Source organism: Oncorhynchus mykiss, chromosome 21 (assembly GCF_013265735.2).
Source record: "Oncorhynchus mykiss isolate Arlee chromosome 21, USDA_OmykA_1.1, whole genome shotgun sequence".
Lineage (NCBI taxonomy): Eukaryota > Metazoa > Chordata > Actinopteri > Salmoniformes > Salmonidae > Oncorhynchus > Oncorhynchus mykiss.
In genome coordinates, this window is record NC_048585.1 from 31,354,811 (window position 1) to 31,367,900 (window position 13,090).

The 13,090-nt window shown below is 46.1% G+C and overlaps 1 protein-coding gene across 18 annotated transcripts in view; it reads right to left on the reverse strand.

Moving 5' to 3' along the window:
• Positions 1 to 13,090, reverse strand: part of LOC110501061 (forkhead box protein P2) — a 116,301-nt gene that overhangs the window by 45,790 nt on the left and 57,421 nt on the right. For all 18 annotated transcript variants that reach the window (XM_036957644.1, XM_036957646.1, XM_036957652.1 and 15 more), the window contains one exon: positions 2,289 to 2,378. In XM_036957644.1, the coding sequence (XP_036813539.1) occupies positions 2,289 to 2,378 (90 nt within the window). The remainder of the gene's footprint in view (positions 1 to 2,288; positions 2,379 to 13,090) is intronic.

The window sequence follows — 13,090 nt, forward strand, 5'->3', positions numbered from 1 at the left end:
GCGAGCTGATGCATTTATATGCTTGTGTACTAAATAATCTACAGTGTATTTGTCTTCCCTGCTCTTAAATACTGGAAAACGCTGGGATTTATCAGTGACTTAGAAGCGTATAAGCAGTAAGCAGGCCTGTCACACTCATATTAATCCATTCCATGTTTCTAGCTGCTTTAATAAGACAAGGGGATCAATTTCTCTGATACCTGCAGAGGAACACATGCAGTTAGTTTCGCTGGTGACTCAATCAAGACAGGTACTATTGAAGCGTGGAAGACATGGAGCTTTTTGGCCTTGTTAATCCAGGTAAATAAAGCTAGATTGTTGGGTAAACTCAATTGGAAGATCGGCGAAACAGTCCCACAAAAGCGTTCCATATGAACATTTGACAGTGTTATTACGAATCTCTTGGGTGATGTGGGCCCTGAATAGTTGCATTATCGCGTACAGCATACATACGGCACTACTTATCGTGCGTTTTGAAACAATCCAAATATTCATCATTAACAATAGAAAGACAAGTCAAAATGGCGGACTCGGGAAATAAAAGCGCACAGCTAAAGCAACAATCAAAGCAACGTGGTGTCGAGTTGATACACACCTGAACACAACGGGCTAGCCTACTGCCGCTCTACAAAGACTTTCCGTCCGGACAACTTAAAACAAAGAGGTGACGACGTCAATAAAGGCCCCGATCAACAGCTGGATTTAACTAGAGTCACTACACGCTGCTCACACGGCCCCCGATTCATATTGATTCATATCGCTAACATGAGGAGAGGATGGGAGTAAGCAAATGTAAATATTCAATATTTACCATTCTCTGCTGTTATTAGAGCCCGTGGATCGGTCATGGACCTGCTGCTGGCGCTATCACAGAGACTCACCCCCCCCCCCCCCCCCCCCCCCCCCCCCCCCCCCCCCCCCCCCATCCAATACTATTCCCCACTCCTCACAAGTATTGCACAATTTGCAATTTGCAGATCACTCACTGGGTTGTGAAACCCATTATTTTCTGTATGCAGTACGCCCAACTGGTGAAACGCTATGGACCTAACAATACTGTATAGAAGTAGAGAATAGACTGCTTTTGTTTGATAAACAATTCATATCTTCAAACTGCCAGTAATGCTAATTTCTTTGCGTGAAACACGAAAGAAAAATGATCCTTGAATGAACGAGCCTGATAATATTAACACTTCTCGACACGGGCACATGTCCTCGACTTGAATTATCTCAATGAAAAAGAAAGTGTGACGACGGGCGTTGCTTGCACCTTATCTTTTCGCCACCATGTAATGAGGTACACAGGAGTGTGACTCCAATCGAAGGTGTCGCCATTGTTAAGACTCTGCGAAAAATGTTAACGATGAGGTTAAAGCCAATTTTCCCCATCTCTCATTAAATGCACAGGGGTAGTAATGAGGTAAACCAGTGCTCCTTGATAGCACTTATTAGCCGAGTGGAGGGCACACACACTCTCGCACTTCAATTTTAACCCTTAAAAAACGAAAACTTGAGAAGCAGTCGCAGATGTCAAGGGGGTTTACGTAACCATGAAGCTAGCAGAGCAAATAACCGTCTCATTGTTGACTAAATGAGCGGAGTGATAGATCCCCGTGTGACTGTGGATGGAGAGAAGGAATAAACCGGGATAAAGGAGAGAATAAAGGGAGGAGGGAAGGAAGAAAGGAGCAGACTGTGCCCTTCTGTGACTGTGACTGTGCCCTTCATGGAAATCGCCGACAACCAAAACAGACCGTGGCTATAAGGCAAAATGACAGCTAGTTAAAAGGAGTTGCCTTTAACAACCCCTGGATTCAATCGGACGTGTTGTGCAAGCAAGTCACCTCTGAACCTGGTGGCGTTGCAATAGTGTGGGTCAATTGTGGAAAAGTGTTGCGTTTCATATCGTTGCGTTTCATATCGTTGCGTTTCATTCCATACAATAACTTTGATATTCACACAAAGAAAAAATGCTTCAGGATACTTTATCGTCTTTAACCCCCACCCTAATTATATTACATCTGGTGAAAGATATAAAAATAAGACAATGTGTGGAGATTTGACCACCGACAGTTGGTAAAACAGAGGCTGACAAATCGATTTGTTTCCTTGTGTATAAAACAGCTCGCTTTGCTTTGAGGACAGGCTGTCCCAGGTTTGCGAATTCCAATGACAGGTTCCAGAATTGCATTGCCAAATCAAACACACTTGTGGAGCAGAGGAAATCTTCTTTCCGAGACAGCATGTATTATGGATGGATTTAAGAGATTAGTGACCATGCTGCTCACCTGCAGTGGACGCTGTTTGTCGTTGTTCTTTGGAGATTTCAGGCCACTGCCTGGCTGTTGTAAGAGTAATTGCCTCGCTGCTTGTAGGGCCTGGAGAGGAAGAGAGAGAAGAGAACATGGATAGGGAGAGAGAGACAAGGGGGAGAGAGCAGGGAGAGATAGGGGATGGGGGAGAGACAGAGGGGGAGACAAAGAGAGGGGGAGAAAAACAGAAGAGAGAGACAGAGAAAAAAGCGAAACATTAGATTTATTTGGGATGACAACCAACCATAACATCTGAAAATATTCATAAAAGCTATTAAATTAGCCAAAATCTGTCAAGAAATATTATCCAATATTTTCAGCGACACTCTCTGACATGGCTTACAGTACGCCAGAGATCCATTTTTGTGATAATTCACACAGAGCCATGATCAAGGATAAATACAGTTTGTCTAAAGCACCCTTGAAGAGGCAGTTGGAGAAAAAAAAAAGCAAGGCGTCAGTAGAATTGACCTGTCTAGTGTGTGCTCAACTGAAATACCCACTTCTCGGCAAATTACTAGTCCATTTGCATATTCATAATATCAATCTGAAGTAGAGGCAGGCGATGTGGAGTGTTCCTAGAAGCCGTAATTAAAGTTGACAAAATCAACATCAGATTACCTTTGGAGTGAATTAACTAGGAGGCCAGGTTTAACACTATGCATTAACGCTGCTTATGCGCATGAAGGGAGAGAGAGAGAGAGAGAGAGAGAGAGAGAGAGACAGGGAGTGAGGGAGAGAGGAAGGGAGAGAGAGAGAGGGGGGGGGGGAGAGAGAGCGGGGGGGGGGGGGGGGAGAGAGAGAGAGAGAGAGAGAGAGAGAGAGAGAGAGAGAGAGAGAGAGAGAGAGAGAGAGAAGCCCTTTCTCTGCCAGATGAAATTGGCTCACATGCTGTTTACATATGGCAGAAAGAATTATAAAATCACACTCCGGAAATGTTAAACATTTATCATCAACACCTAGACATGACTGATAGATTTATAGACAGGCTTGATTTCCCAGACACTTTCAGGGTGCGATGAGAAGATACAACCGAAGCCCATGTAGTGTATTGTATGTCTGACAAGTACAAAACTCATAGGGTATGATGGCTACCTACTCCTCCACTGCTTCAAGGCTACATCTGACGAAAGTCAATATGCCAGAAAGGCCATTGAGAGCAGATGGCAGCAGCATACTGTAGAATAAATATCCTTCCAAAAATAAAACAGAAGCATACCGTTAAAAACACAAAAACAACACAACACCTTCACAGGTGTTTATTTTTGAGTGAAGGAGAAGAAGAAGAAGAAGAAGAAGAAGGGAAAAAACAAATCTCCTTCAGATGGAGAGTGACACTTCTTCCTCCCTGAGAATCATGGGGCCTTGTTTTATTTTCCTGGTGCTTGCCAGTATCCATGACAACAGCTGCTTTGACAGGATGTGCATATGGCACTGCACTGCCAGCTGGTGTGAACAATGTTTGAACTAGTACATTGAGATGCTGAGCAAACAGGGGAGAGAAGAGAGAGGGAGAGAGACAGATGAGAGAGAGAGAGGGACAAGAGTGAGATGGAGAGAGAGAGAGAGAGAGAGAGAGAGAGAGAGAGAGAGAGAGAGAGAGAGAGAGAAAGAGAGAGAGATAAAGAGAGAGCGAGGGAAGAGCCAGAGAGCGAGAAAGAGAGAGGGAGCAAGGGTTGCCACGTCTTAACCCTCTGGGACGGCAGCCATCCATCCCCCTGATCAATTATGAAAAGACAGAGCAAGGGGGCTGGGGCCGGGGAGGGCTGGGGCTGCCAGTCTGTCTGCTGGAGGCTCACAGGAGCCAGACGCGCTGAACCAAGGTAAACAAACACAATGCAGTGGCGCTGGGTTCTAACTTGCATTGATCCGTCTACCTCAGAAGGACGAGCCTCAGATTCAGCCTCAGCCTCAGCTGAAACCCACCAGTGTGATGAGCCATGGCCTTTTACTTCACAAGAAACTCAAAAAAATCACCAACATCTACCAGGGTTGGCAGTACTACCTCTGTCACTGTTTGTCGGTCTTTCTACGCTTTGCTTGGGCTTTTAGAATGAGGAGAAATTCAAATTTGGTTTCCGATTTTAAATGATGATGATCGCATTTGTGTGACGGAGCAAATGTGAACACTATAAACAACTTTCCCCGGCTTCGAGACTTCCCAAGAAATCAGTGTAGTACTAAAATGTGGCTCCAACGAATCTACATTTGACAGTGAATTGGGCTACTTTCTGAAACCCAAGTCCAGCACTGATGCCTGATTCAAAATACAGTGCCAAACAGAACCACTACCGAGTGGCTTGGGTTGGTTTGCCCTCTGCAGTGTGAATCAGCAGGAGGAAATGCTTCTCTGTCCTTGGCATCAACATGGACTGTTTTCTGCTGAACTGTTGAAAAACAGAGACAAGAAAGTCACTCAATACAAGACAAGGGTCAGAGGTGAAGAGGAGGAGAACAGGACAGGGAATGAGACATTTTAATGGTGCTTCCGATATCGGCCCTGACAGCGTTGCGACTGGGAGTGTACAGCTCAACTCGATTCAAGCTTATTAGAGGAGAACTCTGGTCACAATCTAGAATTGTACTTTTCTCACGCACTCCGCATCAACACAGCCCCGCTTTCGGGAAGCAGCGCGGGAGTTTGCGAGGCCTTAAAACTGACAGGAAAGTCATTGGCGTTACCGAGGTTACGTTTCTCCTACTGTCAGAATTTCTGAATATTCAGTCGTTACTGGGGGAAAGCAGCCATCCGTTTTCACCATCCATATAGACTTGGCCTAACTCCACACACACAGAGCTCTCTCCCCCCTCTCTTCTCTTCTCTTCTCCGCCTGACTATACAAAGCAGGCATGCCAAGAAAAGTCATCAAAAGTTTTTGCTGAAGACTCGCGACGGCGCACAGACAAAACATACAGAGCTGTCCTCCTATTTAACCTGGGTTGCTATGCACGGAAAATGACATCTCCTGTCTGTTAATGCACACACTGTATAAACAGAACAATGTCGCGCATTCTTGAGACGGCTGTAAGGGGCCCGCGAAAGAGCTCTGGCTCTAACATAAATAACAAGGCACTCAGAACAGCATATTTGATGTTGATATCCATCGCTGGGGATAGAAGACAAAAAAAATAAACACACACACACATACAGAGACACACACACACACACAGAGAAAAGGCTACGGCTCCACCGACTGATCCTTAGGAAAATAAGATTCAGCCCAAATGGATGTGGTGTAATTGGTTTCAGATAGCCAGGTCAGGAGAAATGAATTCAGGCAACTATTATGCGAAACGGAGGGAGAAACTAGAATGTTTACACAGGCACTCCCCCTTGCTACATGAATAGGCGTGCAGAGATCACTGCAAAGAGGAGAGAGACAGCCTAAAGAAACACATGTCAGCCATACCCCCACCCCCCCCCCCCCCCCCCCCCCCTCAGTCCACAGCCTGTGTTTAGACTTAATGCAGAGAGGTAATAAGGAGCACATCACAATGCACCTTTGTGGGGGGAATGTGTGTGTGTGGGGGGGGGGGGGGGGGGGGGGGGGGATTCCAACATCTTAAACAAGCATGAAATACATTAGCGGCTCGTCATGACTGGCCACACCATTACAAATCTACAGATTGCTTATGGTGGCTGGCTTTTATCTTAGGCCAGGGAGAAATAAGTCATCTGAAGGAATGCCACTCGTTCCAATACGTATACTAGTGACTGTATGAAATGCACCCTGAAATCAGAATTACGGTATATCAAAAGGAACCGTGACATTGTGTTTGGATTGGGTATGTCACTTCCTGAACTGCACAGGTGGTGGACGTTCTAGTCATTAAAGAATGTAGAGTACCTGTATGATGCTACTTCCTTACTGTGTGTGTGTGTGTGTGTGTGTGTGTGTGTGTGTGTGTGTGTGTGTGTGTGTGTGTGTGTGTGTGTGTGTGTGTGTGTGTGTGTGTGTGTGTGTGTGTGTGTGTGTGTGTTAACAGTAGTCCCCATCCTCTGTGCAGCCTCTGTGCAGAGCAGAGGGCTGCTGTTCAACAAGACTCTGTCATCCAGAACATCTCCAAGCAGACATGTCCTACTAGACACCAGACCCTGGGCTTATCTCCACTTACCCTCCCTTCACTGCTACCGGGAAACACAGCTAGACAACAGACAGAGGGGGAGGACAAAAAAAGACGAGTGCAACACTTTTTCAAGCCAGGGGAGAGAGGGGAGTCGCATGCCATGGAAAACAAGGCACAAACAGTTTAAGCTGAACAAACAAACAGGGGCTGATTGGATTGTGGCCTGCTGGCGGTACGGCTGCAGGAGATAGCATAGGAGGGCCTGACACTACACAGCAAAATATTGACACCACATTGCGTTATGTAAGTGGATTCAGGATAGAACAGAGGCTAAGGCTTCCTTGGAGGGGCTGGCGGGATGAAGAGGGGGATAAAAACATTCTACACAGTTCATGAATGCAGAAGTGGATGGACTTTCATGAAAACAAGCAAAGTGTGACCTGGTGCCGTCGTAACGATGGAATTGGAATCCTGTTGAAGTCTTTCACTGGATCAAACAGGAAAACAGACACATGAATGACATCTGCATACAAAGTGTGTTGTATATTCTGTACACAAAATCGTCCAATTAGTCTGACACAGGACCAAAGCCTCTGTCTGGTTGTCTGGTGTATCCTCGTATTGATTCCCCTAACTGAAGTGACTTACTAGCAGGAGTAGAAAGATTTGTATCCCTTTCATAAAAGGTCACCCAGAACAGTAATGCACCAGTGGCTTCAACAATACCTGGCAGTGGTTCCCTTATCACCCCCAGCTCCACAAAGCCCATTCCAACACAATACAGGGGGATTCGCCTGCACTCTGCTTGACTGGCTCCTCAGAATAGAAACCATTACGGGAAAATAACGACACCTTTCAGACTGGAGTTACAGGAACAAATTGTAGCAGAGTCGGAGGACACAGATGCATGGAGCGGAGAGCTTGACTAAGGCCCAACAAACAAGAGGTAAACAAAAGTCAGTGAGTTGGTGGATCAGCATCGGAGGGAGGGGAGAGAGAGTTCACACAAATAAATCATGCCATTGTCTCATACTTGGGAGAAAAAAAACAGCTTGTTGTGGAATCAGAGGATAGTGTTTTTCTACGGTTGTTGTGGAGAGAGGGACACACACACACACACACACACACACACACACACACACACACACACACACACACACACACACACACACACACACACACCTGAGCAGTAGAGGTGGGGGAGAGGATGTGGGAGTAATGAGCATTTGTATGTATGAGTCAATAAATCAACAGAGTCTGCAAAGGTGGAAAGAGCAAGAGAGCGAGGGAGCAGTCCGTTGAGAATCTGCTTCAGCCACAGGACGGAGAGGCGAGCTAAACAGCAGAACAATGGGCTTCTGTGTGCTGCTCTGCTCTGCTTCCTCCGTCTGGTGCCACGACTCACTACTAACAGAGCAAAAGTCTCTCTCTCTCTCTATTTCTACGTCCGTTTCTCTCTCTCTCGTTCTGTCTGTTTCTTCCTCTCCCTCCCTCTCTATCTTTATCCCCCCTCTATCTCTCACTCAGTAATTCTCTCTATAAGAATTCCTTCAATTTCTTTCTTCTTTCTTTCTTCCCTTCTTTCTCTCTCCTCCTCCCTCTCTCTCCTTGTTTATTGATCCTCTAGATTAAGAATCCCAGGGCGAGGGATTGTAACACACAAACAATGGAAATGATTTTGGGGTGTGCTTATTTGCCTTCCCCTTGCATCTATTTGGCCTGTGTCTGTAGACAATTATGCTTCCCCAGCCCCAGACTCAGGTGCTAATAACGAAGGACAAATAGAATCATATGTGTAAACTTCCCCCTCTGATGAAAATTTATATTAACTTTCTGCCACTGTAAACAGAGCCGGCATAGCTCAGCCCTCCCCAGTGAATTGGAAGATGAATTCAGTCATTGCTACCCCAGGAAGCTGTGCACTTATAGGGGAAGGGAGGGGGGGGGGGGGGGGGTAGAAAATATGGAATCCTGCTCCATTGTGCAACCTCACACTTATTTTCCCAGCTCGGGAGAGAGACAAAACATGGGTCTGCTCAGCCCATCAGGGGAGGGAGGGAGGGAGGGAGGGAGAGAGAGAGAGAGAGAGAGAGAGAGAGAGAGAGAGAGAGAGAGAGAGAGAGACAGGGAGTGAGGGAGGGAGGAAGGAAGGGAGAGAGAGAGAGAGAGAGAGAGAGAGAGAGAGAGAGAGAGTATTCTATCCATCCGCCCTGGCGGAGAGAGAAACGGTGCCAGCAATAACACACCAAACAAAGCGAGCCTGCCATCGTTCACTGCAACCACAAACATTCATACACTTCCCACCTCCTGCAGATACTGTCATGGATATTCTGTGCAAATACAAGGAAATCGTGTCTATGGAGCGCGCATAATAGTTTACAGTTTGCCAGCAACCTGTGAGGTGAACTTATACACCACATAAAACACACTGCTGGGAGCGAGTCAGAGAACCACCTGACATCGTCTCGATGCATCTCTTCCCTGTTTCTTCCCTTATGAAATTCTATTTATCCCGCTTCTCTTCTGGTGGTTCTAGTAAAGCCTTCACTTTCAACTGCAGTATATATCACTGGGTTTAGATAAGGTGACTCACGGGCCATTGACAGCTCTTTTATCTGCTCGTCTTAGGGAAGTCCTTTAAAGCTGAACAACTGAAAGCTACCACAATCTACTATGAAAAAGAGAAGAGACTGCCTTTCACTTACACCTGAGGGAGGTGTGTGGAGAGAGAGTGTATGTGTGAGTGTACGTGCGTACGTGCATGCTTAGTGTGTGTGTACACAGCAGGGGTGGGCAAACCTTTTGGCTTGAGGGCCACATCGGGATTTTGAAATTCAACGGAGGGCTGCATTTTTGGGGGGACCAATTGTTGGTTAAAATCAATTAAAATCACAGCGGTCTAAGACACTCCATCCCATTGCTTGAAGCTTCACTACAGACCCGGGTTCAATCCCAGGCTGTGTCACAGCTGGCCGTGACCCATGAGGTGGCGCACAATTGGCCCAGCGTCGTCCGGGTTAGGAGAGGGTTTGGCAGGCCGAGATTTCCTTGTCCCATCGAGCTCTAGAGCACGCAGACACGGTCACCAGGTGTATGGTGTTTCCTCTGACACATTGGTGCGTATGGCTTCCGGGTTAAGCGAGCATTGTCTCAAGATGCAGTGCGGCTTGGCTGGGTTTGGCTGTTTCGGAGGACACACGGCTCTCGACCTTTGCCTCTCGACCACGGCTCTCGACCTTTGCGATGGGACAAGACTGTAACTACCAATTGGATACCTAGAAATTGGGGGAAATTTTTTATGTCTTGCAAGCTGTACTTTGCCCCCCCCTTGGTATACAGTATATGTGTTGGGGTGTGTGTGTATGTGCATGCCTGTGTTTGTCTGCACCCTACCACTTCTTAATGGTTCAGGCACACACTTGATTCACTTGATTCCCCCTTCAAGTGATTATGATCCATCTCCTTTTCACAGTTCCAGATGGCTGAACATCACACAGTTGGAAGAATACTTACTATTGAACGTTGCATTAAAAGCATCTACAGTTCATTTAGAGCAGGGCCGGCCAGTGGAAACAGCAATGCTTGGAAAGCAATGGATTGTAGCTAAAACGTGTGTGTTTCTGAGCGCTAGGGGAAGACAGAATTAAGTTGTTTTCCTCCATCAGTGTTCTGTTTGTGTCTGTCTTTAATGACGGGGAGTTACTAAGAGGCTCCCACGCCAAAGTGGACGGCCGGAGGCTACGAGCGTTCTGACTACGGCACAGGAGTGCAGGGAACCTTTCAACAGCATCGACGGAAGATGATGTGTTTGTGCAGGATGTCAATAAGAATACACATGCCTAAAATGATAAACACACACACAGACATGCATGCACACACAGACACAGACACAGAGACACACATGCGGACACGCACACGCACACGCACACACACACACACACACACACACTACACTGCCAAAAACCTTGAGTCATAATAGGACTGTAAACAAAATCTAACTGAAATGAAAATATGAAATATGAGAGTAAAGCTTCACCACATCCAACTCATTGTTACCAATGCCAACAACAGGCCTGGGCCCATATCTGACTGTTTTATTAACTAACTATCCTTGTGCTTGTTTGCGGGTTTAATCCCCCCCATTAACACCCATCATTACCAAATCACCTTGACACAACCCTATGGCTTATCATTGGGTATCAACCAAAGTGGACTTAACCAGGAATCATATACTGTCCATGAATGACAAGAGCATCTTTCGTTGGCATTAAGTAGATTGAAACCTTGCCTCTTCCTTTCCACAGAAATTGAGCTTTTAGACAACGGGGATAATCAGCTCCAGTGTGCTTTGCTGTAGCCAGTTGATCACACCCCCTCGGAGGCTCTCATGCTGCAGGTCAATAGAGTGAGTCTGGACCTGGCTGGGGCTCAGGTTGTGTGGTAAGTGTTACCTCCAGGGTCGATTAAATGCAACTCTGACCTTAGCTGTAAATGACTTAACCTTAATGACTGCATGACTAACCCAATAGCCATTGGGCTGAGTGTGGAGCTAGGCTAGTACTGTGTATGGGCTAGAATATAGAGTGCACACAGCAGTTGTATTGGGCTAGGCTGTTTCTCATGTTTGTAGCCAATTCACCAACAATGGCGGCACAAACAACAAGGAAAGAATTAGTAAGACAACACTGTGCACTGATTCGCTCAGCACACCTTCACCTACTGTAGGTGGCCAGAAAGTGGTTGTTTTCTGTTCGATTACCTGGGTCCTGTGGGAAGAGCCTCGGGCCCATCCGAGATGCCAGAGTGATGGATCTCCGGGGCCCAATCTCAATGAACGCCCGGTTCCACCAAAGATCACTGAAGTTAATGGCCACTACATCTAGCCGTGGAGGGCCAATGCATCTCCGTCAACTGTTTCCCTGCTTATGGAGTTACGCTTTCCAACACCTCCTTCTCTTCACGTACCATCCCCAGCACTCTATCTCATCCAGTTGTCTTGTGAATATTCCAATTACTCCGTGTGTCTGACCTTTAAGTGAGCTGCGATAGATACAGTTATCTTCTCCTCTCTGACACACCGCGTCTATCAATCAGCGTCTTGCCTGCCTGCCTGCCTGCCTGCCTGCCTGCCTGCCTGCCTGCCTGCCTGCCTGCCTGCCCGCCCGCGGTAGAGGGAGGCTGGGAAGTGGAGGAAGGCTGGGAGGGAGAGAGGAGGAGAGGAACTATGGCTCTGGAAGCGCTATCATCACACTGCTCCGTCTAGAGAGTTGTGCATGGTTAAGGTGGGAAATGAGAGGAGCACAAGCCCCATTGATAAAGACGTACACACACACACCAGTGAACACATCTGCAGGCCTAGACACAAGCAGTCACAAACACACATGCGCGTACGCAAACACACACACACTGGTGGAAAAAAAACAACATGAAATATATTTGTTTCGGACCACTACCTGGCTGACGATACCCCTGCTCCCATAAACAAAAAGCCCCTTTTCCACCGGCATCCTATAACACGCTCATAAGAATAACCTCCTAGCGTGAAAAAAGTCATACTTCTTTAGTTTCATTCTTTTCCTCCCCTATCCAACGGGTCTAATCTACATCTTTCATTGAATCAAGAATGGAAATTCAGGAGCAATGCTTCTTTTTCAATTTCATGCTGAAGTAACTCAAGTCAGTGGATGTAATTTCTCCTAACAAGAAAATGTATCACTGTGTCGCTCACTTAGTGTGTCCATGTGAGAAGCGGGGGCTTTTTGCATTTTTTTTTTTTTTTTTTTTAAGGCTTTGATAAATGTGCCAAAAGCATGATCACTCCCTCCACAGCACTCCACACAAGGCCGGCACAATTACACTGGTTATTAAAAAAACCTCTGACTTGAATCTACATCAAAAAGAAATGACAGATAATTTATAGCGAAGGAAGGAGCTACTGCATAGAAATATAGAAAAAGGGGAAGGGGGATGATTTCATACTGTAAGAGTCTCAATCCTCAACATTGTTCAGATGATCATGCATTGTATATCTTTGATGCTATTGAACCTATAATGTAGTTAAAGTTCGTACAGAAAGTGATAAACACACTGCGATGTTGAAGTCTGAAATATAGGAAATCAACTGTGAAATTATGAGGATGATAAAAACTTGTACCAAAGAAGCAATATTTCTGCACTCTAACAACATTGACAAAAGCCCATGGCTGACAAACGACAGAAACTCGTTTGGGGTACAAAAATTTGACATTTGTGCAAATGACGATTATCATTTTCATAGGGAATTGGATGATGAAGTCCAAACAGGTGAAAGTGAACGCATAAAGCAGCAATATCACTGAAACAATCCCACGCATGGCCAAGTCACTCAGCTAATGTATATTTATCATGTAAACTTCTGATAAATGCATATGCAGAAACAATCAAATCGTCCCATTTTCATTGGTGCCTCGTGCACAAAGACTCAAGCGTGAAACCCAATATCAGCTTAGTGTCTACTCGAGCTTGAAACGCTGCTACGCATACCACAAAGCATGTTCTGCATATGCTCATAGCCTTCCCTTATCAGGCTGAAACAACGAAGCAGCTTCCCACTGCTCTCACTGATCAATTCAACCCCAGTTAAGTTGTCCCAGTGCGGGTAAATAACCAGTGATTAGGGCCTTGATGAGGACTGGCAGGCTGCTGGGGATGGGGGAACAGAGAACAGCTTC